Source organism: Boleophthalmus pectinirostris, unplaced genomic scaffold (genome assembly GCF_026225935.1).
Source record: "Boleophthalmus pectinirostris isolate CB_2022bp ecotype Guang Dong unplaced genomic scaffold, ASM2622593v1 HiC_scaffold_17, whole genome shotgun sequence".
NCBI classification, from domain to species: Eukaryota; Metazoa; Chordata; class Actinopteri; order Gobiiformes; family Gobiidae; genus Boleophthalmus; species Boleophthalmus pectinirostris.
In genome coordinates, this window is record NW_026571115.1 from 8,661,276 (window position 1) to 8,685,319 (window position 24,044).

A 24,044-nucleotide genomic window follows, 5' to 3' on the forward strand; every position below is an offset into this window, starting at 1 on the left:
CCAAATCTGTTTGTTCATATATACTGTGAATCTCAGATCTAATCTCTATTGTAATGCTTGTCAGTGAAATCGCAATTACATACTTTCCACGAATAGTGCAGCCCTATTGTGACGTGGGCGGGGCTTGGTGGTTCAGACAGGGGAGGGGAGGGGTGAGAAACGAGAGGCTGAGAAGTGTGAGAGCCATGCACTATTTCAGCTGTGCACAGATCAGAAGAGGAAGTCCGATACACAGGCTGCATGTGAAATGTCTCCTTAACTTTTCAATAGAGCTGGACGACTGCAAGGTCTCCTGTAGAAATGAATGGGGACATGACCAGCCAAGCCAGATATGTGTCAACCTACAAGATGCACTTTAAGACACCGGGTGCAACTCCTGGAAAAAACTACAAAAGTGGGATTAAAACAACTGTGAAGTCCAGCAATGCCACAAATTCAGGTTGGTGAATTTTATGAATAAATAAATAAAAATAGCTAAAATATTTGTGCAACGTTTAAAAGCTATTTTCTGATTTATGTTATAATGTTTCCTCATCAAAAACAAACTTGGAGTTGTGTTTTGTTTCATTCACACATCTCAAATCATCTGAAAAACACTCCACCTTGTGATGTCATGTGGTAATACAGGAAGTGCTCCATTGTGTTTTTAAACTACATCTTCACTAAAATAATGTGGTTAATTTCTGATGTCTGATTTAAAATTTTTGATCTCTGCTGAACTAAAGGTAAAAGCAGCTGTTAACTTGAAAATTACCACTTTGTGACATCATAGGATTTTCTGTTTTAGAGATGTAGACAGGCTAATAATGCAGGATTACCCAAACATGTCTGAATGAAACAAAACAAAACACAACTCCAGGTATGTTTTTGATGCGATAACAACATTATAACATGGCTTAAAGCTCACAAGAGTCAACTTTGCGTATTATAGGACCTTTAATAAACACATGCAAAAGAAGTAGTAGAGGAAATTACTTTAGTGCATGGCTGAATCAGTATACCTCAATCAAATATTGACGTGAACTAGATGTCTATTTCGAGCTATGTCCAAGGAAACAGAAAATGGTAAAGAGGAATGCAGTCTGTACAGTTAAAGTCTAAGTTTGTCTCATATGCAAACTGATGCTATAAATGTAGAGAAGGAAGAGGTATTTTAATCACTCCAATAAAATAACTGACAACACTTTAATCACTACAGGTTTAACAGCCTCAAAGGTGCACGGTGCAACTTTTTTGTTTCTACGGATATGCCATTGCTGTGCCTGGAATCTTCCACAGTATGACATTAAACAGCTCTACCTTACGTTTACTCAATTACATGTGGTTTAAGAGCTCAAAAATACCTAGAAAAACAGACATTCTGACTGTGAGCGGGGTCGCCTCTCCACAGATCTGACCTGAGAAAAGCATTTGAAGGACTCTCCACCAGAAAAGCTACACAATGCACCTTTAAGAATGATTCAGGCTTAGTTGATCTTAATTAATACTGTAATCCTCACTCACTTAGGTGTACTTAAGGTGTACTATAAGTGTGTACCAAATCGTTTTATGTCACTTTTAAAAGTACTTATTGGATATACTTTCGGTTAACAAAATGTTCAGATGGGAAAAGAGTCAATAATAGGCCACAGTGATTTAAACTTAACATTTTAGCAGTTTTTGTTTTACTGTTTAAAGGTCCTATATTACACAAAATTGATTGGTGTGAGCTTTAAACAAAAGAAACACGAAACGCACACCAAAATTCTCGAGGTGCAAATGCAAGAAGCAGCAAGACAAAAGTGAAAAAATGCATAGCACACTCAGATGGAGCGATGTCCAAAAGCTTTTTTTTTATTTTTAAATAACGCTTCAGTAAAAAAAAAAAAGCTTTCGTCAGATATTTTTCTTGCTTAGGACCACAGTACCTACAGTAGTATGTGGTCCAAAGCAAGAAAAATGTCTGACGAACGCTTTTGTTGCTGAAACGTTATTTAAAAATTTTAAAAAAGCTTTTGGACATCGGCCATATGAGTGTGCTATGCATTTTTTCACTTTTGTCTTGTGAGCTTTAAACCATGTTAGAATTTAGTGCTGTCGTCATAAACAGACCTGGAGTTGTCTTTTGTTTCATTCACACATGTTTGAGTAGCTCTTTATTATTAGTTTGTCTATGTGTCCAGCTGTCCAAACGCTCTGTTCCAACTTGTGATGTAACGTAAGGGTAGTTTACAAGTTAACACCTACCTTTTACCTTTAGTTCGGTAAAGATTAGCAATTCCAGAGCTGAAATCCTCCAAATGATTCTCTTGAAGGTGTATGGAGTTTGAAAACACAGTAGAGCACTTTCTGTATTATCACTTGACATCACAAGGTGGAACAAAGTGTTTTCTATTTGGTAGAAAAACTCTAAAGTCTAAATATGCAAGGTTTGTTTGTGATGAGGAAACAATTTTATCACAAAGATCATAAAATAGCGTCATATGAGCCCTTTAAGGTTTAGATACCATTGAGTAGCACCAAAGTTTATTCAAAGCCCAATTTTGTTACAAATGTTTGTCCTAAAATCGTTAAAGTATCATTCGGGTGAAGTTTTTCCAGCACCCCTCCCCTTTGTTTGCAGTTAGCCCTTTCACCTCTGTGTGTGTCGTCCAGCATTGAATAGGGCCTGTAACAACAAAGGTGAGAGGTGAGAATTCTTGCCTTGTTCTGAACCCTTTACTTAACATTAGAAAACTGTGAAAGCTTCAATTTTCTGTGTTTAGCTTAAAGGGCTCATATTACGCTATTTTCCGATCTGTGTTATAATGTTTACTCGTCAAAAACAGACCTGGACTTGCTTTTTTTTTTCCATTCACGGATCTTTAACACACAAACCCTGCATATTTAGGCTTAGTTTTTCTCTCAAACTGAAAACACTCTGTTCCACCTTGCGATGTCATATGGTAATGTGTGAAAAGCTCCACTGCATTTTTAAACTCCACACACCTTCACTAGAATAATTTTCCAGACAACACAATGGGTCATGGCCTGCACACCCTATGCCCATAATGACACACAAGTGATTAGTAAAGCAGTTCATTCGTCAGTCTGCTTCTAGTGTTTAATGAACAGAACTGAAAACATATATTTTTCTCAAATCGCTAATGGCTGCTGTATGTAAGTGGATGTGTGAAGCTTGTTGTACATCAGGGGTCATCAATCTAAGGCTGGCAGGCTGACCCTGGACCTCCATGCCCTTTTGACCTGACCCCAGCCCCTCTGCCCCTCACCACTTGAACTGGCCCTATGAGGCATTTCTCAAAAGTTGTCACGGCCTGTCTTTTTTAAATACTTTGTGGCAAATAATAACACCACGTCTGCATCTTGTGTTTTGTTTGTTTTTCAATTAAAACGCTGTATTATATGAAGTATTTATATTTAATATTTAAATTATGATATGATATATTTACATTTTCCGCTGAAATTTTCGTCACCTGACAAGCTCGAGATCAAACAGTGACAGTCAACGCACGTGCAGAGTTCTGTAGTGCAGTTAAGGACAGCAACATGGTGAGTGTTAAAGTACGAAAAGTTAAAAGAGCGTGCCGAGTTTTCAAAGAACAGTGGACAACTGATTATTGTTTTGTTCAGTGCAAGGAGCATGCAGTTTGTCTGATATGTAAAGAAAGTGTGGCGGTTTTCAAAGAATATAATCTGCGTTGTCAGGGTTACCGTATTTTCCGGGCTATTAGACGCGCTCTTATGTCTCCAACCACATCAGAAAAAGAGTGCCCTATACACGAATCCACTCAGGTGTCCCAGCGCGACTTCAGTAAACCATAAAGCCGCACCACCCGCAGAACACACAAACACACATGGAGCAGACAGCGACCGACCAGCGAAAAACACCCACAGACACACTCATCACTCCATGCCGATGAGGAACGGAGGAACTAACCGAAAAAGCGAGTGCAATGTGCCTTTCTGAGCCACAACCGAACAAAGCCCAGAGTCACCAAACAAAGTCCCACTGAGCCATCGAGCTGTTGTGTTTCGTTTACAGTCCGGTGTGGTTTATTTGTGAAAAAATTTCGAAAATAGACCATTTAATCACAGTGCATCTTATAATCCAGAATGCTTAATACTCCTTAAAATACGGTATTCTGTTCTGTTATACCGCTGACCCGACCCCGGCCCCCATCACAGTCAGGAGGGATAATGTGGACCCCAGACAACAAAGATCCCTGTTGTACATATTACTGGTCCTATATGATGCAAAATTGACTCTTGTGAGCTTTAAGTCATGTTATAATGTTGTTTCCTCCTCAAAAACATACCTCAAGTTGTGTTTTGTTTTATTTTGTTTTATTATTTTGTTTAAATCTCCAAAGCTCAAAATGCTCTGTTCCACCTTGTGATGTCATGAAGCGGTAGTTTTCAAGTGAACAGCTACTTTTTACCTTTAGGTCAGTAGAGATCGGCAATTCCAGGTCTGAAATCATCCACATGATTATAGTGAAGATATATGGAGTTTAAAAACATAGTGGAGCGCTTCCTGTAAAAACCACATGGCATCACAGGGTATGTTTGTGATGAGGAAACAACATTAAAACGCGGATCAGAAAATAGTATAATATGCAGAGAAGTCTTCACTGAGATTGTGCCTGGAATGTTTCACAGTATGGCATTAAATCTACCTATCTAACATTTATTCAAATTCAGGTGATTTTCTTGCTACAATAATACCTTGAAAAATTGTGCAGGGTAGCCTCTCCACAGATCTGAACTCTAATTTGGCCTAGGGGTATCTGCTTGTTTTCATAAAGATAGAAGTTTATTGTTAAGCTGTTAAAGACACTCAACAACACAATAACATCTCCATGGAAACAATTACAGATGGTGAACCCTTCACCAGAAAAGTTAGACAGTGCACCTTTAACACAGCTGCTGTGTCTGTAAATACAAGATGAACATGCTCAAATCAAACTAAAGTTTTACCGTTTACAGTTGTAATGCTGATTTATTACTTACTTAATTACAAACACTTTGGATATGACACGTGTTTTGTTTTTAAGCAAATTATCCAGTCAAAAGCAGAATGAGCCTCAAGTGACTATGAGTTGGTTGCCAGGTTCAGTGTTCCAATCCAGTTGGAAGAAACTCTCTGTGATCAGAAAGGTCACTGTCTAAACCTCAGGCAAGGCAAGTCAAGACAAGGTTATTTGTATATTACAATTTGTACACAAAGTATTTGAAAGTGCTTTACAGAATGAGAAAGGCATTTAAAATATGTCAATACAAACAAATCAAAACATTCATAATCATTATAAAAATTTGCATTAAAAGAGAAGCATCCGCAGCCAGTCATTACTCAGTGCTAGTGCAACCTCTGCAGTGAATTCTGGAGCTTCTCTGCTTTGACATGCAAGTCTGCCCTATTTTTCGGACTATAAGTCACTCCGGCGTGTAAGTCACGCCAGCCAAAAAATGTGTAATGAAGAAGAAAAAAACATATACATGTTGCACTGGACTATAAGTCTCACTTTTTGGGGGAAATTTATTGTATAAAATCAGAGCCCAAGAACCGACATTTCATCTTGAAAGGCAAGTTATAGTAATAACAATAGACAACAGAGAACAACAGACTGTTAACGTCACATATGAACAGTTCTTCAGATAACTATAGCATAAACAACAGAACAGAACAAGTTTACCAAACTCTCCATCTCACTCCAAATCACTAAATCCATTGAATTTTTCATTCTCAGTGTCACTTCTGAGCAACTCTGCGACCTTTGGAGGTAAACGGAGCTCCGCTTCCTCTTCTGTGCAGCTGTCGTCAGACGCAGCATCAGTTCCAGTTAGAATTATTCTGGCCTTTTTGAATCCCGACACGATGGTTTCAATTGTCACTGAAGTCACTTAAATTAAAAATTTTTAGTGGTACAGAAGTAATGGTGAGATCAATTGACATGATACAGACAGGACAGCGACTCTTTCTACAGGAGACATGCGCAGTAGAGCGCCCTCTCGCAACTGTCAGTGTGAAAATTTTCATGAATAAGTCACACCAGAGTATAAGTTGCAGGACCAAGCCATGAAAAAAACATAATTTCCCTTGTGGATCCATAAAGTCTGTCTAAGTCTAAGTCCTCTATCTACAGGTTAAGGCATTGGCAGCCCAGGTTCAGTTGCGATTATGATTTAATTTTTAAAACACACTTGTATTCTTGATTACATTTTTGGTTACTTTACCCAACTCAAAAAAGCTGTCTGAAACGATATATACACTATATCTACTTATTGTTCAATACATGACACATGGAACGATAATTTTTGGGTGTCAGTATTTATTATAGTACTTTTTTGTATTAACGAGGAACGTTTTGTTATTTTTCTGTACTACAATGAGAATTATGGACTTCTTCTATGACTCATTACAGACATAAACTAACTACTCAAAGGTGCATTGTGTACCTGTGTACTTTTCTCCGTGGAGATGTTATTGCTTTGTCTGGAATGTTTCACAGTATGGCATTAAACCTTTCTATCTTCACGGAGATCAAAACTGGACCAAGTTACAGGTCAGATCTGTGGAGATGCAGCCCCGCTCACAGTCAGAATGCTTGTTTTTGTAGGTATTTTTGAGCTATAAAACCACCTGTAATTGAAGAAACATAAGGTAGATCTGTTTAATGTCATACTGTGGAACATTCCAGACATATCCATAGAAACAAGCAACTGACAGACCCCGAAAAAAAAAGTCACACAGTGCACATTTAAGTGTTGCATTCTTTATTTTTAAGAATATTGTGGAATTAGAATGCTCTTTTAGGAAAAATTTAGCTTTTCTGGTTTGGTTTCAAGATGATTGTACTTAATAGAGAAATATATCGTACGTAAAAATTTCCTGACTGTTGTATGTTTTGATTTTTTCTCCAAAACCGCCCACACAAAAGCTGTTGTCGCAAACCTAGCCCAGCGTGACTTATAGCTGATGTTTTGCTTGGTGAGTATTGGAGTGATCTTATCAGACAGGCCTGGACACGATGCAGCTGACGTCTGACATATGAATTCATTAGAAACGAGGGGTTAACTAGTGTCATGGATCTATTGCTTTTTCAGTTGTGATTTCCTTTTTCCTGCGGTCTGTTTGTACAAATCTTAATGGAACTTGGAATTTTCTGCGTAACAAAAACGGTGCATTGTGTAACTTTTCGGGCGGAGGGTGGAGGGTCAGTCAAATGTTTTTGTCCCCGGACATGTTATGGCTTCGTCTGGAATGTTTCACAGTGTGCCGTTAAAACTTCTATCATCTTGGACACCAAACCAGACCAAGTTACAGGTCAGATCTGTGGAGAGGCGACCCCGAAAATGCCTTTTTTCTAGGTATTTTGAGCTATAAAACCACCTGTAATTGGAGTAAATGTAAGTTAGATCTGTTTAAAGGTGCATTGTGTAACTTTTCTGGTGGAGGTGGAGGGTCATTCAACTGCTTGTTTCTATGGATATGTCATTGCTCTGTCTGGAATGTTCCACAGTATGACATTAAACAGCTCTACCTTACATTTATTCAATTACAGGTGGTTTTATAGCTCAAAAATACCTATAAAAACAGGCATTCTGACTGTGAGCGGGGTCGCCTCTCCACAGATCTGACTTGTAACTTCGTCTGGTTTGGCCTCCATGACGATAGAAATGTTTAATACCATATTGTGAAACATCTCAGACCAAGCAATAACATCTCCATAGAGAAAAGCATTTGACGGACCTTGACTGAAATTTGCTCAATGCACCTTTAATGTCATACTGTGGAACATTTCCAGAAGAGCAATGACATACAGTATCCATAGAAACAAGGTGACAGATCCCGAACCGAAAAGTTACATAGTGCACCTTTTAAGACACAAAGTTTTATGGATGTTGTAGAGAAAATAAAACATTTACCCTTGGCGTGGGCAGGTTGCATGTGTCTATGGGGTTCAGCAGTTCAGCAGTTACCATGGTGACACTATGCACACATTAGTAAACAATGCCACGCATTTGTTTTTAGATTAGCTGAAAACTCAAGAAAAAAAATTTAAATCGATATAAAAAAGATATTTTCAGGAGACTGTGATGAATCTGTCCTGTTTAGGTGTTTGATTTTCAGCAAGAAAGTTGAGAGTGAAAATAATTGAAAAACAGTAACTGGCTTATACTACCAACATGACGGTAATGCTGTTTGAGAGTGACTTCTCAAATTCTAACAAAAATTTATGGCCAAAATGTGTTAAAACAAAGCTCAGATTAAATATTACTCTATTTCTGATCTATGTTATAATGTAGTTTCCTCATCACAAACAGACCTGGAGTTGTGTTTTGTTTCATTCACACATGTTTAACACACACACTTTGCATATTTAGGCTGTGTTCTTCTCTCAAACAGAAAATACCCCCACCCTGTTCCACCCTGTGATGTAGTGTAAGTAGTGTAATGGTAAACGGTAAACAAAAATCACAGTTCGGTATCTACATCGGTTTTGAGGTCACAGTTCAATTCATTTTTGGTACAATATGGGAACAAAATGCAAAACCGTTTTCTTGTTGTTTATTTGTGTGTTTATTAAACCAACAATTTGGTTTAACATTATACAAACGGGAAAATAAAATAAAGTGCATGTTGCTACTTAGTAATACTAATACGTTAAATAAAATATTCTTAAATAAGCAACAAATGTATGAAATATTATAAAAATGTAATTCCTTGGAAACAGTAAATGAAACTTTCACAGGTCACAGGAAACACTGCCACCCCAATCATGGATGAGTTCCCTTGTGAATATTAAAGAGCAGAGTTTTTTTTTTTTATCTACTTTTTACATTTATATTGATTTTATGTGTGGGGGGAAAAAAGAAATATGGCATGTATACTGTGACTTATGTGGACGGAAAAAAAAGCACTGAATAAATTGTAAATAAAAAAAATAAAAAAATAGAGCAGAGTCTTCCGTGTAGCTGCACATGTAGTGGCGGAATGTAAACACACACAAATTCACTCGAATCCACTCCTGCACAGTTGCGCACTGAACCGAACATCCCGTACCGAAATGGTTCAGCACGAATACATGCACCGTTACATCCCTAACAAGTGCTCCACTGTGTTTTTAAACCCCACACACATTCAGCAGAATCATTTGGATCATTTCAGCCCTGGAATTTCCAATCTCTATCAAACAAAAGGTAAAATGCAGCTGTTAACTTGAAAACTACAGAGCGTTTATGAACTTTGGAGATGTAGACAGACTAATAATAAAGGAATACTCATACATGCGTGAATGAAACAAAACACAACTCTTTTTGATGAGATAACAACATTATAACATGGCTTTAAGCTCACAAGAGTCAATTTTGCGTTATATGGGTTCTTTAAATTCTAACTTGCGTAACAGAGCTTCAGACAGAGCAGTGCTTCCAGTTAGATTCACCCACCCAGGGAATGTTGGTGATCAGCTGCAGAAGAGCACACTCCCATTTGAACATGTCAAGTATCATTAAGCACAGTGTCAGCATGTTGTTTTGAATTGTTTGGTTGCATGAGCTGAACTGAAGTTGCGTGAAATGTTGTGACAAAATGAAACAGCTTCACATCGTATGCTGCATTCCTGCTTTGGGCATGTCTCTTTTGGCTTGTGTGTTTATTTACCACAACTTCTGCTTTATTTGATATTATAAGGTCACATGTTACACAAGTTGGCATCTATCTAGGAATATGATTTGATCCCCACCAACAGTCATGATTGGAATATATTGTCATTTGTTTAGCTAAAATACAGAAAACTGAGCTTGAAAATGACCATAAGAGAAAATAAAAGCACCGTCAGAAGTCCCTCAGCTCAAGATTGACCCAAAGAGTAAGTTAAGAATGGACAATGTTGCACGTTCTTTTCACAATTTTACTTACACCAACTTTCCCAACCCGGGTGTGTCCCAGTTTTGAATTTTGAAAATCTGGTCACCCTAAGCAAACACCATCAGAAAAGTGTTAAGCTGGTCTGAAATCTCAAGAAAAAATACAAAATGGATTTAAACAGGGTATTTTCAGGAGCTTGTGTTCAATACGAGCATTTATGGTTCCGTTTAGGGGTTGGATTTTCAACAAAAAGGTAACTGAAAACTTGTTATTTTAAAAGTGCTGTACCTCATTTTTACTATCTTCAAAATGTGAAAAACTGAACTTTCCAATTCTTCTTGTCCAAAGTTATTCCTCATTTACCTTATGCTAGGGTGACCAGATTTTCAAAATAAAAAACTGGGACATCCCTGGTTTGGGGTGGTCAATAATAATAAAATTGTGAAATGAGTGCGTAATTAAAGAAAATTGTTATGCACTTGGCACTATTTGAGTCAGTATAGTCACATTTTCTTTATGTTTTTGTCACGTTTTTGAATTTTACCTAAACAAATGACAATGTATGCCTGTCTTTCCTGTTGGGAGGTACCAGAGTAGTCAAAAATGGGGAGACCTTTGACATTTCTTGTAGCCTGATTCTTCAGCGAGTTTCACTTTGTGGAAACCGTCTGACCTCGCAGCATTAGGATTCATTTGCGCAACGGCAGGCGGGTACTTTTTTTTATTTAACCAGCCGTTGCTGTTTGGTCGTGACATATGTAATGCGCCAAATCGCGTAGGAAGAAGGGCAATATCGTCTTTCCTCTTGATAAAATTCACCAAACATTCTCTTTGTTCCGGCTTTAAATCCTCGATGTGAAATGGATGATTATCTTTTAGCCTGATTCATCAGCCGGTCTGATCTCACAGAATTAGGATTCCTTCACTAGACGGTAGGCAGGTACTTTTTTTATTTAACCAATCGCTGCTATATAACGTATGTAATGCACTAAATCCTGTAGGAAGAGGGACAATAACGTCTTTCCTCTTGATAAAATTCACTAAACATTCTCTTTGTTCCGGCTTTAAATCTTCGATCTCAGGAATCATTGCCAGTACAGAATATATGTCTTCGTCTACATCCATCTCGACCGCTTTGTTTACTGTTGTGCTGTATCACAAAAGGGACCCAGACAGGCGCTTGAGTTTGACTTCATGGATTCACAGCTCTTCGCTGATTGGCCGGTGCGCAGTTTACAACTTCCGGGGTTCTTGCAAACCGTCTAGTGTATTCTGATTCCTGACCTAGTCGCTGGAGAGAAATTAAATTGAGCTGAGGCACTGGGTGGCATGAGCCTGGCTACATTTCTTGTATAAAACTGGGACAAATCAGCGGTTTTGGATAAATCTGCTGGGACAGAGGACACAAAAGTCAAAACTGGGGCTGTCCTGTGTAAATAGGAACATCTGGTCACTCTAGTTTATGCATTCCAAACATCCTAATGATTCACCACAATGAGTTTATAAGCCCTTTTCACAGCCCTCAGAGACCAATCGGAGTTGACAGCAACTAGTCAGTTAAAGCATACTTCCTGATTCTCTGACAATGAAATCCTAGAGGCAGACAGCACACCAAAAGACTTCATTTGACCTCAGGAGCTGCATATATAGGCTAATATATACATATGCGAGACCCATTTTGCTCAAATACATGGAAAAATCAGTTACAGAGCCTTTCACATTGTATAGTCTGCACTTATAAATGCCTCTTTGACCAATTTAATTTGAAATATCACATATGAGGAAGTACAGTACCTAAGTCACTTAACCTCGTTTCCTGATTGCAACATGTTTTATTGCTTTATTTATAATTCATTTATTTTTTCCTGTCAGTGGTGGAAGTAGTACTCGATGTTGATACTTGAATGTGCATGATGTAACTTTTCTTTTCTTTTGGAGGGCCTATCAAATGTTTTTCTCTGTTGAGATGTTCTTGCTTGGTCTGAAATGTTTCACAGTATGGCATTAAACCTTCCTATCATCACGGAAACCAAACCAGACCAAGTTGCAGGTTAGATCTGCGGAAAGGCGACCCCGTTCTCAGTCAGAATGCCTGTTGTTGTTTTTTTTGTTTGTTTGTTTGTTTGTTTTACATTTTTTTGGAGTTATAAAACCACTTGTAATTGAATAAATGTAAAGTAGAGCTGTTTAAAGTCATACTGTGGAACATTCAGGTGATGGACCCCCAAACAAAAAGTTACATAGTGCACCTTTAAGTAAAAATACAGATACTGGCGCGCAAAAAAAATATTTAAGTAAACGTATTACATAAAAATATCTACCAGTACTTAAGTAAAACTATTAAAGTACCTGATTAAAAATATACTGAAAGAGTAAAAAATAAAAGTATTCATTCAGATTCTGAGATCTTTTTACAGCTTCATGATGTAGTGGTGATTTTGATACTGATTTTTGTGGTAAATTTTGTTCAGTATAAACAATTTTATAGATTTTTTTGGTAGATGTTTTTCCCTTTATATTTTAGTTTGCTCAAAGTATGACCAGCCTTTTCAGCAGGTCTCACACAATAATAATAAAAAATAACAATAATTGTATTTTTCACTGTAGTTCAAAAAAGTAGTAGAGTAGAAAGTACAGATACCTGCTCTCAGATGTAGTGAAGTAAAAGTAAAAAGTATCCACTGTAAAAGTTAAGATACCTTTTTACAGATACCTTTTTTTTTCTTTAAAGGTGCATTGTGTAATTTTTCTGTTACTTCACCTGCTTGTTTCTATGTTTCTATGGAGATGTCATTGCCCTGCCTGGAATGTTCCACAGTATAACATTAAACAGTACTACCTTAAATTTATTAACACTTAGAAAAACAGGTAATCTGACTGTGAGTGGGGTCGCCTCTCCGCAGATCTGACCTGTAACTTGGTCTGGTTGGTCTCTATGAGGATAGAAAGGTTTAATGCCATACTGTGAAACATTCCAGACAAAGCAATAACATCTCTATAGAGAGTAGAGAAAGTATTTGACAAATGCTTAAGTTAAACAATACCTTTAAATGCAGTACTTTACCACTTTCACTTCTTTACATTCTACTACTTTTTCCCATGGAGGTGTGCGATATTTAGACACAAGATAGTTCTGCAATAAAAACTGTAAAAATGGTCAATAATTATAATAATACTCCTAATTACAGGCATATTTGTGTATTTTCATATGTTACTTTTGCTGTAGTTTTAGTTGTGAAGTGTATACGGTAGATTCTGATTCTGCTGTGCGTTTGAAAACAGAAGTGCGATGTTGTGAAAGAAGTGTGAAGTCGCCTATGGGAGGTACAACCCGTTGCTATGCTTTAATGTCAACTCAAAGTGTGTGTGTGTGTGTGTGTGTGTCATAAACGTAGAGGCAAAGGTTAAATGTGGGCAGAACTAAACTTTGCAACTGCCGATTTTTCTTGCAATGAAATTCTGAATGGTAAAGCCACATTATGTAACGTTTAGCCAAAAAATAAACTAACTAAACTTTTTTTTTTTTTTTTTTTTTTTAATCTCAGATTGGCTGTTGATACTTTGCAGCTGATGTCATCAACATTCGCTGGGGCTGTGATGCTAACTTTGGGCACTGCTCTGTCTGAGGCTTTATTAGACTTTAATCTGAACTTTATTATTATTTTTAATTTATAATTTTTGCAATTTTGAGGCAGTGAATACCCAGCACATTAATAACAAAATAGACATAAAACATAACAAAATATAAGACTAACACACATACAAAAAAAAACAACAATAAACAAACAACAAAAGAAAAATAAATAAAGAAAAAGGCGTTGTGTGTAGTACAGAGTTTCTCAATATATGTTTGCAGGTGAATTTACAATTAGGGCTGTCAAAACAAATTTGCATTTACATATTTTCTGAGCTTTATTTTAACACAATCTGACCAGAAAGAAGTGATTTAGTTGGAATTACAACAGGTGAGCAGATTTGTGCTGTAAAACGCAAATTCCACAGTAACTGTTAGTTCAGAAACAGGGGTCCTTGGGAGACGCTGTTACATGTGGTGTAGCCTCAGATCTTTATCTTTAACTTATCTAAGTCTGCATCTATGACAGAGATACCAGACGAAAGGATAGTTAGATAGATAGAAATCAAACATACAACTAGAGAGATTGATGATATGACATTAAAGCCCCAAAATACATTAATGCGTACTCTCTACTGTCTGACAGGAGTATTGTTTGGATGAAGTGGCCCAGTACATTTATACAGTCCTCCTAGAAATCTCCTATAATAGACAACAGGTTTTTACTTAGTCACTCTCACCGTTTTATTGAAAATCAAACACTTAAACAGGACCCTGAATGTTCGTATTGATCACAGGCTCCCAAAAATGTGCTGTTTAAATCAATTTTGTGTTTATTTCTTCAGTTTTCAGACAATCTTAAAACTTTTTTGACAGTGTTTGCTGTTTGCCCTGTTCTCATCTAGTCTCTAGTCTTCCTGGGGTCCATTAAAAAACATAAAATTACACTATAATATTAACAACAACACTTAACGCTAATGTGTGCATTGTATCGCTCTGTTAGCTCCGAAACATTCCATCATTAGAAATACATGTTAAAACACCCCCATGTTACTGCAAAGTATCAATAGTATTTCACAGTATGGCATAAAATGTTAGTGAGGCTGGTGCCACTTAGTGCCTCCTCTCAATTTCATTTCTCTCCCGCGACTAGGTCAGGAATCAGAATACACTAGACAGTTCACAAAAACCTCGGAAGTGCAAGTTCAGGCACCAGCCAATCAGCAAAGAGACATACATTCTGTGTTGGCAACGATTCCCGAGATTGAGGATTTAAAGCCGGAACAAAAAGAATGTTTGATGAATTTTATCAAGAGGAAAGATGTTATTGCCCTTCTTCCTATGGGATATTGGGAAAAGCTTAATATACCAGTTAGCCCTGTTAGCGGCGCATTACATACATCACAACCAAATAGCAGCGACTGATTAAAGAAAAAAGTATCCGCCTACCATCGAACAAACAAATCCTAATGCTGCAAGGTCAGATGGTTTCTACGAAGTGAAACCGACTGTTGCATCAGGCTAATAAAATGTATCTTTCTTCATAGAAAATGTTCCAGAGTATTGTTTTAACTTTCTTTCATCTCCAGAAAACTGCAAACTGCTGTACCTTTCAGAAGTAACATTTCAAATAACATATGTTTGGACTAAAACAGTGACATATAATGCATGTGTTTACAGTTATTATTAGACGCGTAAGTGTGGATAGAAGCGGAAATACACACTTGACTGAATTTGACAAAATGCGATTCTGAAACTTCTGGATAAGAGCATCTCCAAAACTGTAACCCACCGAGTGCTGGCATACATTTAGTCCTAGATTAGTCCTGGTTTTGTTCTGATTTAGTCCTGGTTTAGTCCATGGTTAGACTATTTTTAGTCGTGGTCAGTCCTGATTTAGTCTTGGTTTAGTCCATGGTTAGACTATTTTTAGCCCTTGGTCAGCCCTGGTTTAGTCCTGGTTAAGTCCATGGTTAGACTATTTTTAGTCTTGGTCAGCCCTGGTTTAGTCCTGGTTAAGTCCATGGTTAGACTATTTTTAGTCTTGGTCAGCCCTGGTTTAGTCCTGGTTAAGTCCATGGTTAGACTATTTTTAGTCTTGGTCAGCCCTGGTTTAGTCCCGGTTTAGTCCAGGTTTAGTCCTTGATTAGACTATTTTTTGCCCTTGGTTAGCCCTGGTTTAGTCCTGGTATAGTCCTGGTTTAGTCCTCATTTAGTCCTGGTTTAGTCGTGGTTTAGTCCTCATTTAGTCCATGGTTAGATTATTTTTAGCCCTAGGTCAGTGTTGGTTTGTGACGTGTGAATGAGGACTCTGGTGTGTGTGGTCTAATCAGACAAAGAGTTTATTAGTTTGACATTTGATAAGTAGTCATTATAGTGTCACCGTACAACCATGATGTAATACAGGAATGTTGTTTTGAAAAAAGCTGCAGGCGTTTCCTGAGAATTTCCATGTCCTCATTTGATATACCTCAAGTTAAACAAAAGTGCAGTTATTCCGTGTTATTTAAAGGTGCACTATGTAACTTTCCTGACTCACCATCCTTTTGTTTCCATGGAGGTACCGTTGCTTTGCCTGCAATGTTTCACAGTGTGGCATTAAACTCATCTGTCTCCACGAACGCAAGCAGGTGACGTTACATTCATGCCACCAAGGTAAAGGTCAGATTAGTGATCGTGCATAACCGTGAACAGCGAGATGGATTCCCACGATATTTGTCAGTTCGCAAACTCACGAGAATCCATCTTGGCGTCCACTGTTGCCATAGAGCCCGACAGGTGGTGGGCGACCAATCACAGAGCATGACTGAGGATGTAAAGAATCCAAAGACGAAGCGCCCAGACAAACCAAAACAAACATGGAGACGCCCACAGACGTACTTTAGCCTATTTTAGCATTAATACAGACTATTTTGTTTGTGAAAACGTGTAGGTGAGGTGAGCGCTTTGTGCATTTGTGGACAGGGGAGATGTCTGTGCTTTTCTCTCATCTGGATGTAACAAATTCACTTTCAGAGACTTATCTCAGACTGATAATGTGTAACTCAATTCACAGTGACTGCTGCTCCAAGGAATACTTAAGCTATAAAAACATCTGCAATTAGTAGCATTTCCATGGAAAGGAAAGGAGGCAGGACCCCACTTCCAGAAAGTTACATAGTTCCTTCTCCCTAGACAGTTCTTTCATATGCCTCTTTATGTTGGTTTTCCCTCATATATGTTACAAGAAGCAGTGGCTTAAAAGAGTAGACTTGATAGAAATGTAAGCCTATCCATGGTTGCAACATTAGCCCTGTTCTCATAGCATTTAACAATTCAAAATTAAATACTGTATGTTTTGAGTGGTGCCATGTTCTCAGAAACAATATGCTGAAACCCATGATTAGTCACTGAATTTTACCTGTCAATGGGCTACCACAAAGCAGTGCCTTCAAACTAGGCAATGTTCCCCAGTAACTGTTAGTTCAGTAACATTTATAGTTCTGTTTATTTAGATCAGGCATTCATATTCAGCTCAGGGGTCCTTGGGAGGCGTTGTTGCTTGTGACCTAACTGCTGTAGCTTCAGATCTTTACCTTTAACCTTAGTCTGTGTCTATGACAGAGATACCAGATGAAAGGATAGTTCAGACGAAATCAAACAAACAGCTAAAAGATTGAAGACAGGACATTTAAGCTCCAAAATACATTCCTGCGTCTGTTTTACTCTCTGACTGGAGTATTGTTTGGATGAAGTGTTCCAATACACATATGTAGTCTATCTCCAATACATGCATCACGAATTTTGGACCTTTTGCAGTTATGGAGTTTGCAAACTTCCGAAGCCCGTTTCTCGAGCTGTTTTCCGCTGTTAGGATCCAACAACCACACAATTACGATGTCCGAATCCCAAAACTAAAATATGACAATATCAGAGCCAGAAACAAAAGCGATATGGTTCAAAAGACTTGAAAAGACTGGCTTTGTCAATAGACGCGTCCCACTGGGAAATCAAACATGGAGGTTTGATGCTCACTTTTTGGGAAAATCCTTCCCAGTATGCATTACGTGATGACCGGAAGTTCGAAATTCATGATGCATGTATAGTGGGTGATGTCCCTTAGACTGTATATCTATAAATGGACATAGCTAACCAGCTCGCCACTAATAGGAAGTGAGTATGGGAGCACTTCCAGCTCCAGTTCACTTTATATTGAAAAAACGTCCCCTCTCTCTGTAACGGCTTCTGTCATGCTTGTTAACCCGCTCTATTTGATCCTGGTGTTTATATTTCGGTATTTTGTGTGTTAACCAGTTCCTATTCCTAATTTGCCCCTATAACTGTCTAACTCAGTGAGCTTCATTTGACTGGAGCCAACTGCTATGTGTGACGTGACATTCCCTTAGTCCACTTCTTTATACAGTCTATGCTAAGAACACAAGAACAGTTTTTCCAGATAATCCCAGCGGTCTCCCATCAAAGCACTAACCAGGCCCAGCCCTGCTTAGCTTCAGAGATCTGATGAGATTAGGCTTTGACAAGGAGGTTGGGCCTCTAATCTTGAAGCAACATCTTGATTATCTAGGTGGAAAATTAACCTATGTCAAGCTGAGGTAAACCAGTGTGCCCTGAGGAGACCCATCCAGACACAGCGAGAACATGCAAAATGTAAAAAGAAACCAATGCGTCACAGAATTAAACAGCATTCCTGTGGTGAAGCATGCCATCCACCCTCTTTGCAATAGATTTGTCCATCTATTGTACTCTGCATAATTCACATATTTCTGTAATAGACTTTAAAGGGCCTATGACCTATGTTGTAATGTAGTTTCCTCATCACAAACATACTCGGCACTGTGTTTTCTTTTATTCACACACGTTTAACACACAGACCCTGCATATTTAGGCTGAGTTCTTCTCTCAAACAGAAAATGCATTGTTACACCTTGTGATGTCATATACAGGAAGGGAAATGCTCCAGTTTGTTTTTAAACTCTATGCAGCTTCATTACAATCATTTGGATAATTTCAGCCCTGGAATTGCCAATCTCTGCTGAACTTAAGCTAAAACGAGCTGTTAACTTGAAAACTACCACTACATGACATCACAAGTTGGAACAGAGCATTGAGCTTTGGAGATGTAGACAGACATTCAATAAATGATTAGTCAAACATGTGAGAATGAAACAAAACACAACTCCGGGTCTATGTTTTTGAGGAGGTAACGAGTTATAAAAGTAACAAATTACTGTAATGCATTGCTTTTTGCAGTAAAGCAGTAATGTAAGGCATTACAGGGGAACTTTTTTTTTTTTATATTTTACTTGGTACAAATGTCAGTAACCTGTGTTACAATGCATTTTTAACCTGAGTGAAGTGGTGGGTTTTTCGTTTTTCTTCATACAAATTTGCAAAAATCACCGCAATACCAGCAGTGGTGAAACGCCATCATTACAGTTCCGAATGTCGGGACGGGTCCAGAGGTGTGCCCGCGAACACCATTGGCTAACCGCGGGTGAAAGGACCAGTGCAGAGCTCCACGGCCCACAGTGCTGATCGCAGCTGACGCCCGATCGCACTTTGAGGACACCCTGCTAAGGGATGGTACTAGATTCCAAATCCTAGTCCAAGATTAGTCCTGGTTTGGTCCTGGTTTAGTCCTGGTTTAGACCCAGTTCAGTCCTCCTGGTTCAGTCCTCGGTTTAGACATGCTTTAGTCCTGGTTTAGTCCTGGTTTAATCCTGGTTCAGTCCTCGGTTTAGACATGCTTTAGTCCTGGTTTAGTCCTGGTTTAATCCTGGTTTAGTCCTGGTTTAGTCCTGGTTCAGTCCATATACAGCGCAAAAGTTCAGCATCTCCACACAGTTATTTTTGTGAGAGTAACTTAAAAGTAATGCAATAGTAACGTAATCCCTTACATTTTAAATACAGTCAAATTGTAATGTAACAAATTACTTACGCATTACAGTTTTGAAGTAACTTGCCCAACAGTGAATTTAGGATTCAACTACCTCAACATAAACAGACCAAAGAGAGTCTGAAACCTTCTTCTCTCCAGGAAGATGTTATTGCTTTGCCTTGAATCTTCCACATTATGACATTAAACTCACCTACCTCCATTGAGACAAGCCCACATGGTCAAGTTACAGCTCAGATCTGTTCACAGTAAGAATACGTATTTGCCAAGGCATTTTTTCAACATCAAAAACCCCGCAATGTAATCAGTGACAGATAAGTTTAATGCCATGCTGTGGAATATTCTAGGGAAAGCAATAACATTTGCATGAATAGAGACAGTTGGCCTTTAATCCGTAGTATTTTCTTATGATTTAGTGTGGGCTTGCGGAACCATTGTGCAATACGTTCTGTACAACTCCCTTTGTGCTTTTATAATCTGATCCACCCACACTGTACTTGATAGATGTTGGTTGTTTTGGCTGCACTCATCATCAAAACTGGAACTAAACTTGGACTAAACCAGGACTAAACCAGGGTCCCACAGCTCTGCTCAAACAGTGAGAGATACAGGACTACATTCATACCAACAGCTCACCTTTATGTGACCGATAATACTCCCTACAACTGTACAACAACTCAGCAAAGTAACTTCCCTTGTGGATCAACAAAGTTTTTCTAAGTGTACATCAGATCAAAACATTACCTGGCTTGTCAAAACCACATGCTAGGACAGAACTTTTCAAAGATGAGTGGATCTGGAGCTGTATCCTGTCAATTTCAAAGGGCGTGATTGGCAGGTGGATTAACCAATCAGAAAGAAGCCATGCTCCGCTCGCGTCAAAAACAAACATGGCTGCTTAGATGTAAAAAAGAAACGCCTTGGAATTTCTCAGAATCAACAATCAAAGCACCAACTGTTACTTATCTCAGGTAAAATAAGTGATATATTTTGTTCTGAATGTTACGAGAATTTTGGTGATACAAATTATGTGTGGTTGGATCATTTCAAGTTTGGATGGAGGATTTTCACGCTCTATTGTCAGGTGGCAGTCTCTTCTGGATTCAAACAGAATGTAGAAGGGACCTGGAAGTACAAAAGTAAAAGTACAATACTAGTAGTAGTATTAGGGGTGTCAAATTATCGCGTTAATTGCGATTAATTAATTACAGTCATATTTAGCGCGTTATGTTTTTTAATCGCGTTAATCTCATTTTTAATCTCTAACTTTAGTGTTTCTGTATGTGAGTTTTTTATTTATAAAACCTGTTTTTATGTGTTGTTGGGACAACAACACACACACACACACACACAAAACACATTTATACATTTTTTTATTTCGGTAATTCCACTCATTGCCGGAAACCCACACAAAAACACGCGCAGTAAGAGCGATGTAAACGTCATGTTCACGTTGGCGGCGTCAGTCACACAGTGGACGAGGTCGAAGAGCCAGTAGAACAGAGGCAGCAGTGCACAGGTAAAAACACATTCGTGTCTTGGAAATTATTCTCCCGACGTGAAATATAAAAGAAAATAACAAATATAATATCGCCTGAAAACAACCTGCATAGGCTCATGATGTCTGCACTACTGTCCTATAGTGACCTGCCACATGAGGGGACACGCACACAAACACACACAAACACACACCTTCATCATCGTCATTAACCTGAGAACGCGCGGACCACGTTTCCTTCCGTAGTTACTGCGCGGACACCGACGTGCTCCCGTGAGCCGCGTGTGGATCGTGTTTTCTCGCGTACGCGGCGTAAACCGCGCTTCCTCCTGTGCGCCTCTAAACCAGAACTAACACCAAGACTAAAACCAGGACTAAACCAGGTCTAAACCAGAACTAAAACCAGGTCTAAACCCAGGTCTAAACCAGGTCTAAACCAGGACTAAACCAGAAACTAAAACCAGAACTAAACCAGGTCTAAACCAGGTCTAAACCAGGACTAAACCAGGACTAAACCAGGACTAAACCAGGACTAAACCAGGTCTAAACCAGTAAACCAGGACTAAAACCAGGACTAAACCAGGACTAAAACCAGTGATCTCATATATAAAGCATTTCTCTATCAATAATATTTTTAATATGGTTAAGGAAAGACTGGACTTTTTATTGTCTTTAAGTAGACAAAAGTTATTATGTTCAGATTTCCTCGTCTTTGCTACTTTACAGCAAACAGTTTCTTATTCATGGAGACTTGGGCTCAACAGCCAATTTGGAGAGATTTGTTAAACAATAAATGACTTTATAAAGTCACTTTTTAAATCTATATTAGTCTTTTGATCTGCCACAATAATGTAATAATGAATTTAAATGAAAATACCTCTAATTGAAGGCTTTTCTCAGCAATTTTTAGGTGAGATTAAAATGAGATTAATTAGATTAATTAATTACAGATCATAATTAATTAATCTCTCAATTTTTTTAATCGCATGACAGCACTAAGTAGTATGTTTAGATATCTGTACTTTCCTTTTTACTTTTACTTCACCGCAGTTGAGAGCATGTATCTGTACTTTCTACTCCACTACATTTTAGATCTGGACTGAAAAGTAGAAAGTACTTTTTACTTATTTTAACACATTTAATATGAGTTAATGTCCCAGCTTTGAGCAAACCAAACACACATGTGCACAAAAACAGCTAGAAAAATAAATAAATCAATTTAATGACTTAAAATCTGTAAAATTCTTTATCAAAATCACAGATACATACATGTGACACTTTAACTGTTCTAAAACTCTTTGCAAAATACTTTTACTTTTTACTTTTAAAGTACATTTTTAATCAGGTACTTTGATAGGTTTACTTAAAGGAGCATTTTCTAACTTTTCTGGTCCGTCAAATACTTTTCTTAATGGAGATGCTATTGCTTTGTCTGGAATGTTTCACAGTATTAAAGCTTTCTAACTTCATGGAGACCAAACCAGACTAAGTTACAGGTCAGATCTGTGGAGATGCGACCCCACTCTTGAACTTTCCAGGCAGAGCAATAACATATCCATATTAAAACAACAAACAGATGACGAACCCCCAACAAGAAAATGACATAGTACACCATTACGTAGATTTTTTCATGTGATACTTTTACTTTTACTTGAGTAAACTTTTGCTCCTGTATCTGTACTTTTACTTAAGTAACAACATTGAGTACTTCCGGTCAGGCAAGACTAAACCAGGACCAAACCGGGGTACATGAGTGAATGACCTATTTCTGTGTTTTCAGGGAGCTCTGGTGTGGGATGTCCAGAGGCTCCGGTGTTTGTGCGCCCCCTACAGGACGTATGTGTGGACGAGGGCACAGACTTCACCCTGAGGGGGACCATCCGAGGGAGCCAGCCAGTCACAGTGTCATGGATGCACAACGGTGAGGGGGGAAAAAGCTTAGCAATAGGCTCTATTCACACTTATGTTCACAAACCCGGAAGACGTTTGGAAACATGTGATGACAACTTCCGACGGGCTCTGTTTGTGGTAGAAAGAAAAATGAAAAAATGCCCCAGTTTTCGTCATCTACGTGTCGTTGTATTGTTTCATTATATTCGGCTAATCAACAATTACAACCATACCTAAGTTTTCATCATTTCCCCAAAGATGCACAACTCTGAGCACATTAGGTACATGCGATTAGAAGAGATAAGGAGCCAAATTCCAGATGATTCCAAACAGCACAAACATATGCAGTCTTCATTTTACCGCTGATCACATTTACTTCAGTGGGTTTTATCACAGTTGGTCAGTGAGCCCAATGTCAGGAACTACACTGAAAGTTGTCATTGCATGTTTCCAAACGTCTTCCTGGTTTGTGACCTAAGGGTGAATAGAGCCTGTATTAGCACTGTGTAACTTTTTGGTTGGGGCCATAGACTGTATAAAAGAAGTGGACTAAGCGTGACATCACCCATAGCGTTCAGCGCCACTCAAATGAGGCTCACGTTGCTAACAGTTACAGGAGCGAATCTGGAGCCAGGCTCTATGTTATGAGCAGAATTTTTTGGACGGACAAAATAGCAGAAAAAAAATTCAGGATCATGTGTTGCGAGTTAACACGAACATTTTAAGATAAAAATGATGACACTCACTGCAGCAGTTACAGAGAGAGGGGTGACAAGATTCTAATGTAAATCAATTGGACCAGAGTCAGAAGGAGCCGAAAGAGCCTCCTGGAGAACTTCCTATTTGGCAGACTAGCACGTTAGCTGTGTCCACTCATATATACAGTCTATGGTTGGGGCTCCATCACCTGCTTGTTTCTTTGGATATGTCATTGCTCTGCCTGGAATGTTCCACAGTATGACATTAAACGGCTCTACTCTAAATGTATTCAATTACAGGTGGTTTTCTAGAAAAACAGGCATTCTCACTGTGAGCGGGGTCGCCTCTCCACAGATCTGACCTGTAACTTGGTCTGGTTTGGTCTCTATGAAGACAGAAAAGTTTAATACCGTTCTGTGAAACATTCCAGACAAATCAATCAATCAATCAAACTTTTTTTGTATAGCACAAATGAATGACATCTCAATGGAGAAAAGCATCTGATGGACCTTGCACCGGAAAAGTTACACAATGCATCTTTAGAGGTTACACTGTTGATCCATGTTACAGTGTAGTTTCCTCATTACAAACAGATCCGGTGTTGTGTTTTATTTCATTCACACATGATTAACAC

General features: G+C 38.4%; 1 protein-coding gene across 1 annotated transcript in view; it reads left to right on the forward strand.

Annotated features, from left to right (window-relative positions):
* The first annotated feature begins 217 nt into the window (after positions 1-217).
* The window catches only part of mylk5 (myosin, light chain kinase 5), a 57,436-nt gene continuing 33,609 nt past the window's right edge, over positions 218-24,044 (forward strand). The window contains exons 1-2 of the mRNA XM_020933180.2: positions 218-439; positions 22,602-22,742. Of these exons, the coding sequence (XP_020788839.1) occupies positions 301-439; positions 22,602-22,742 (280 nt within the window). The 5' untranslated portion in view covers positions 218-300. The remainder of the gene's footprint in view (positions 440-22,601; positions 22,743-24,044) is intronic.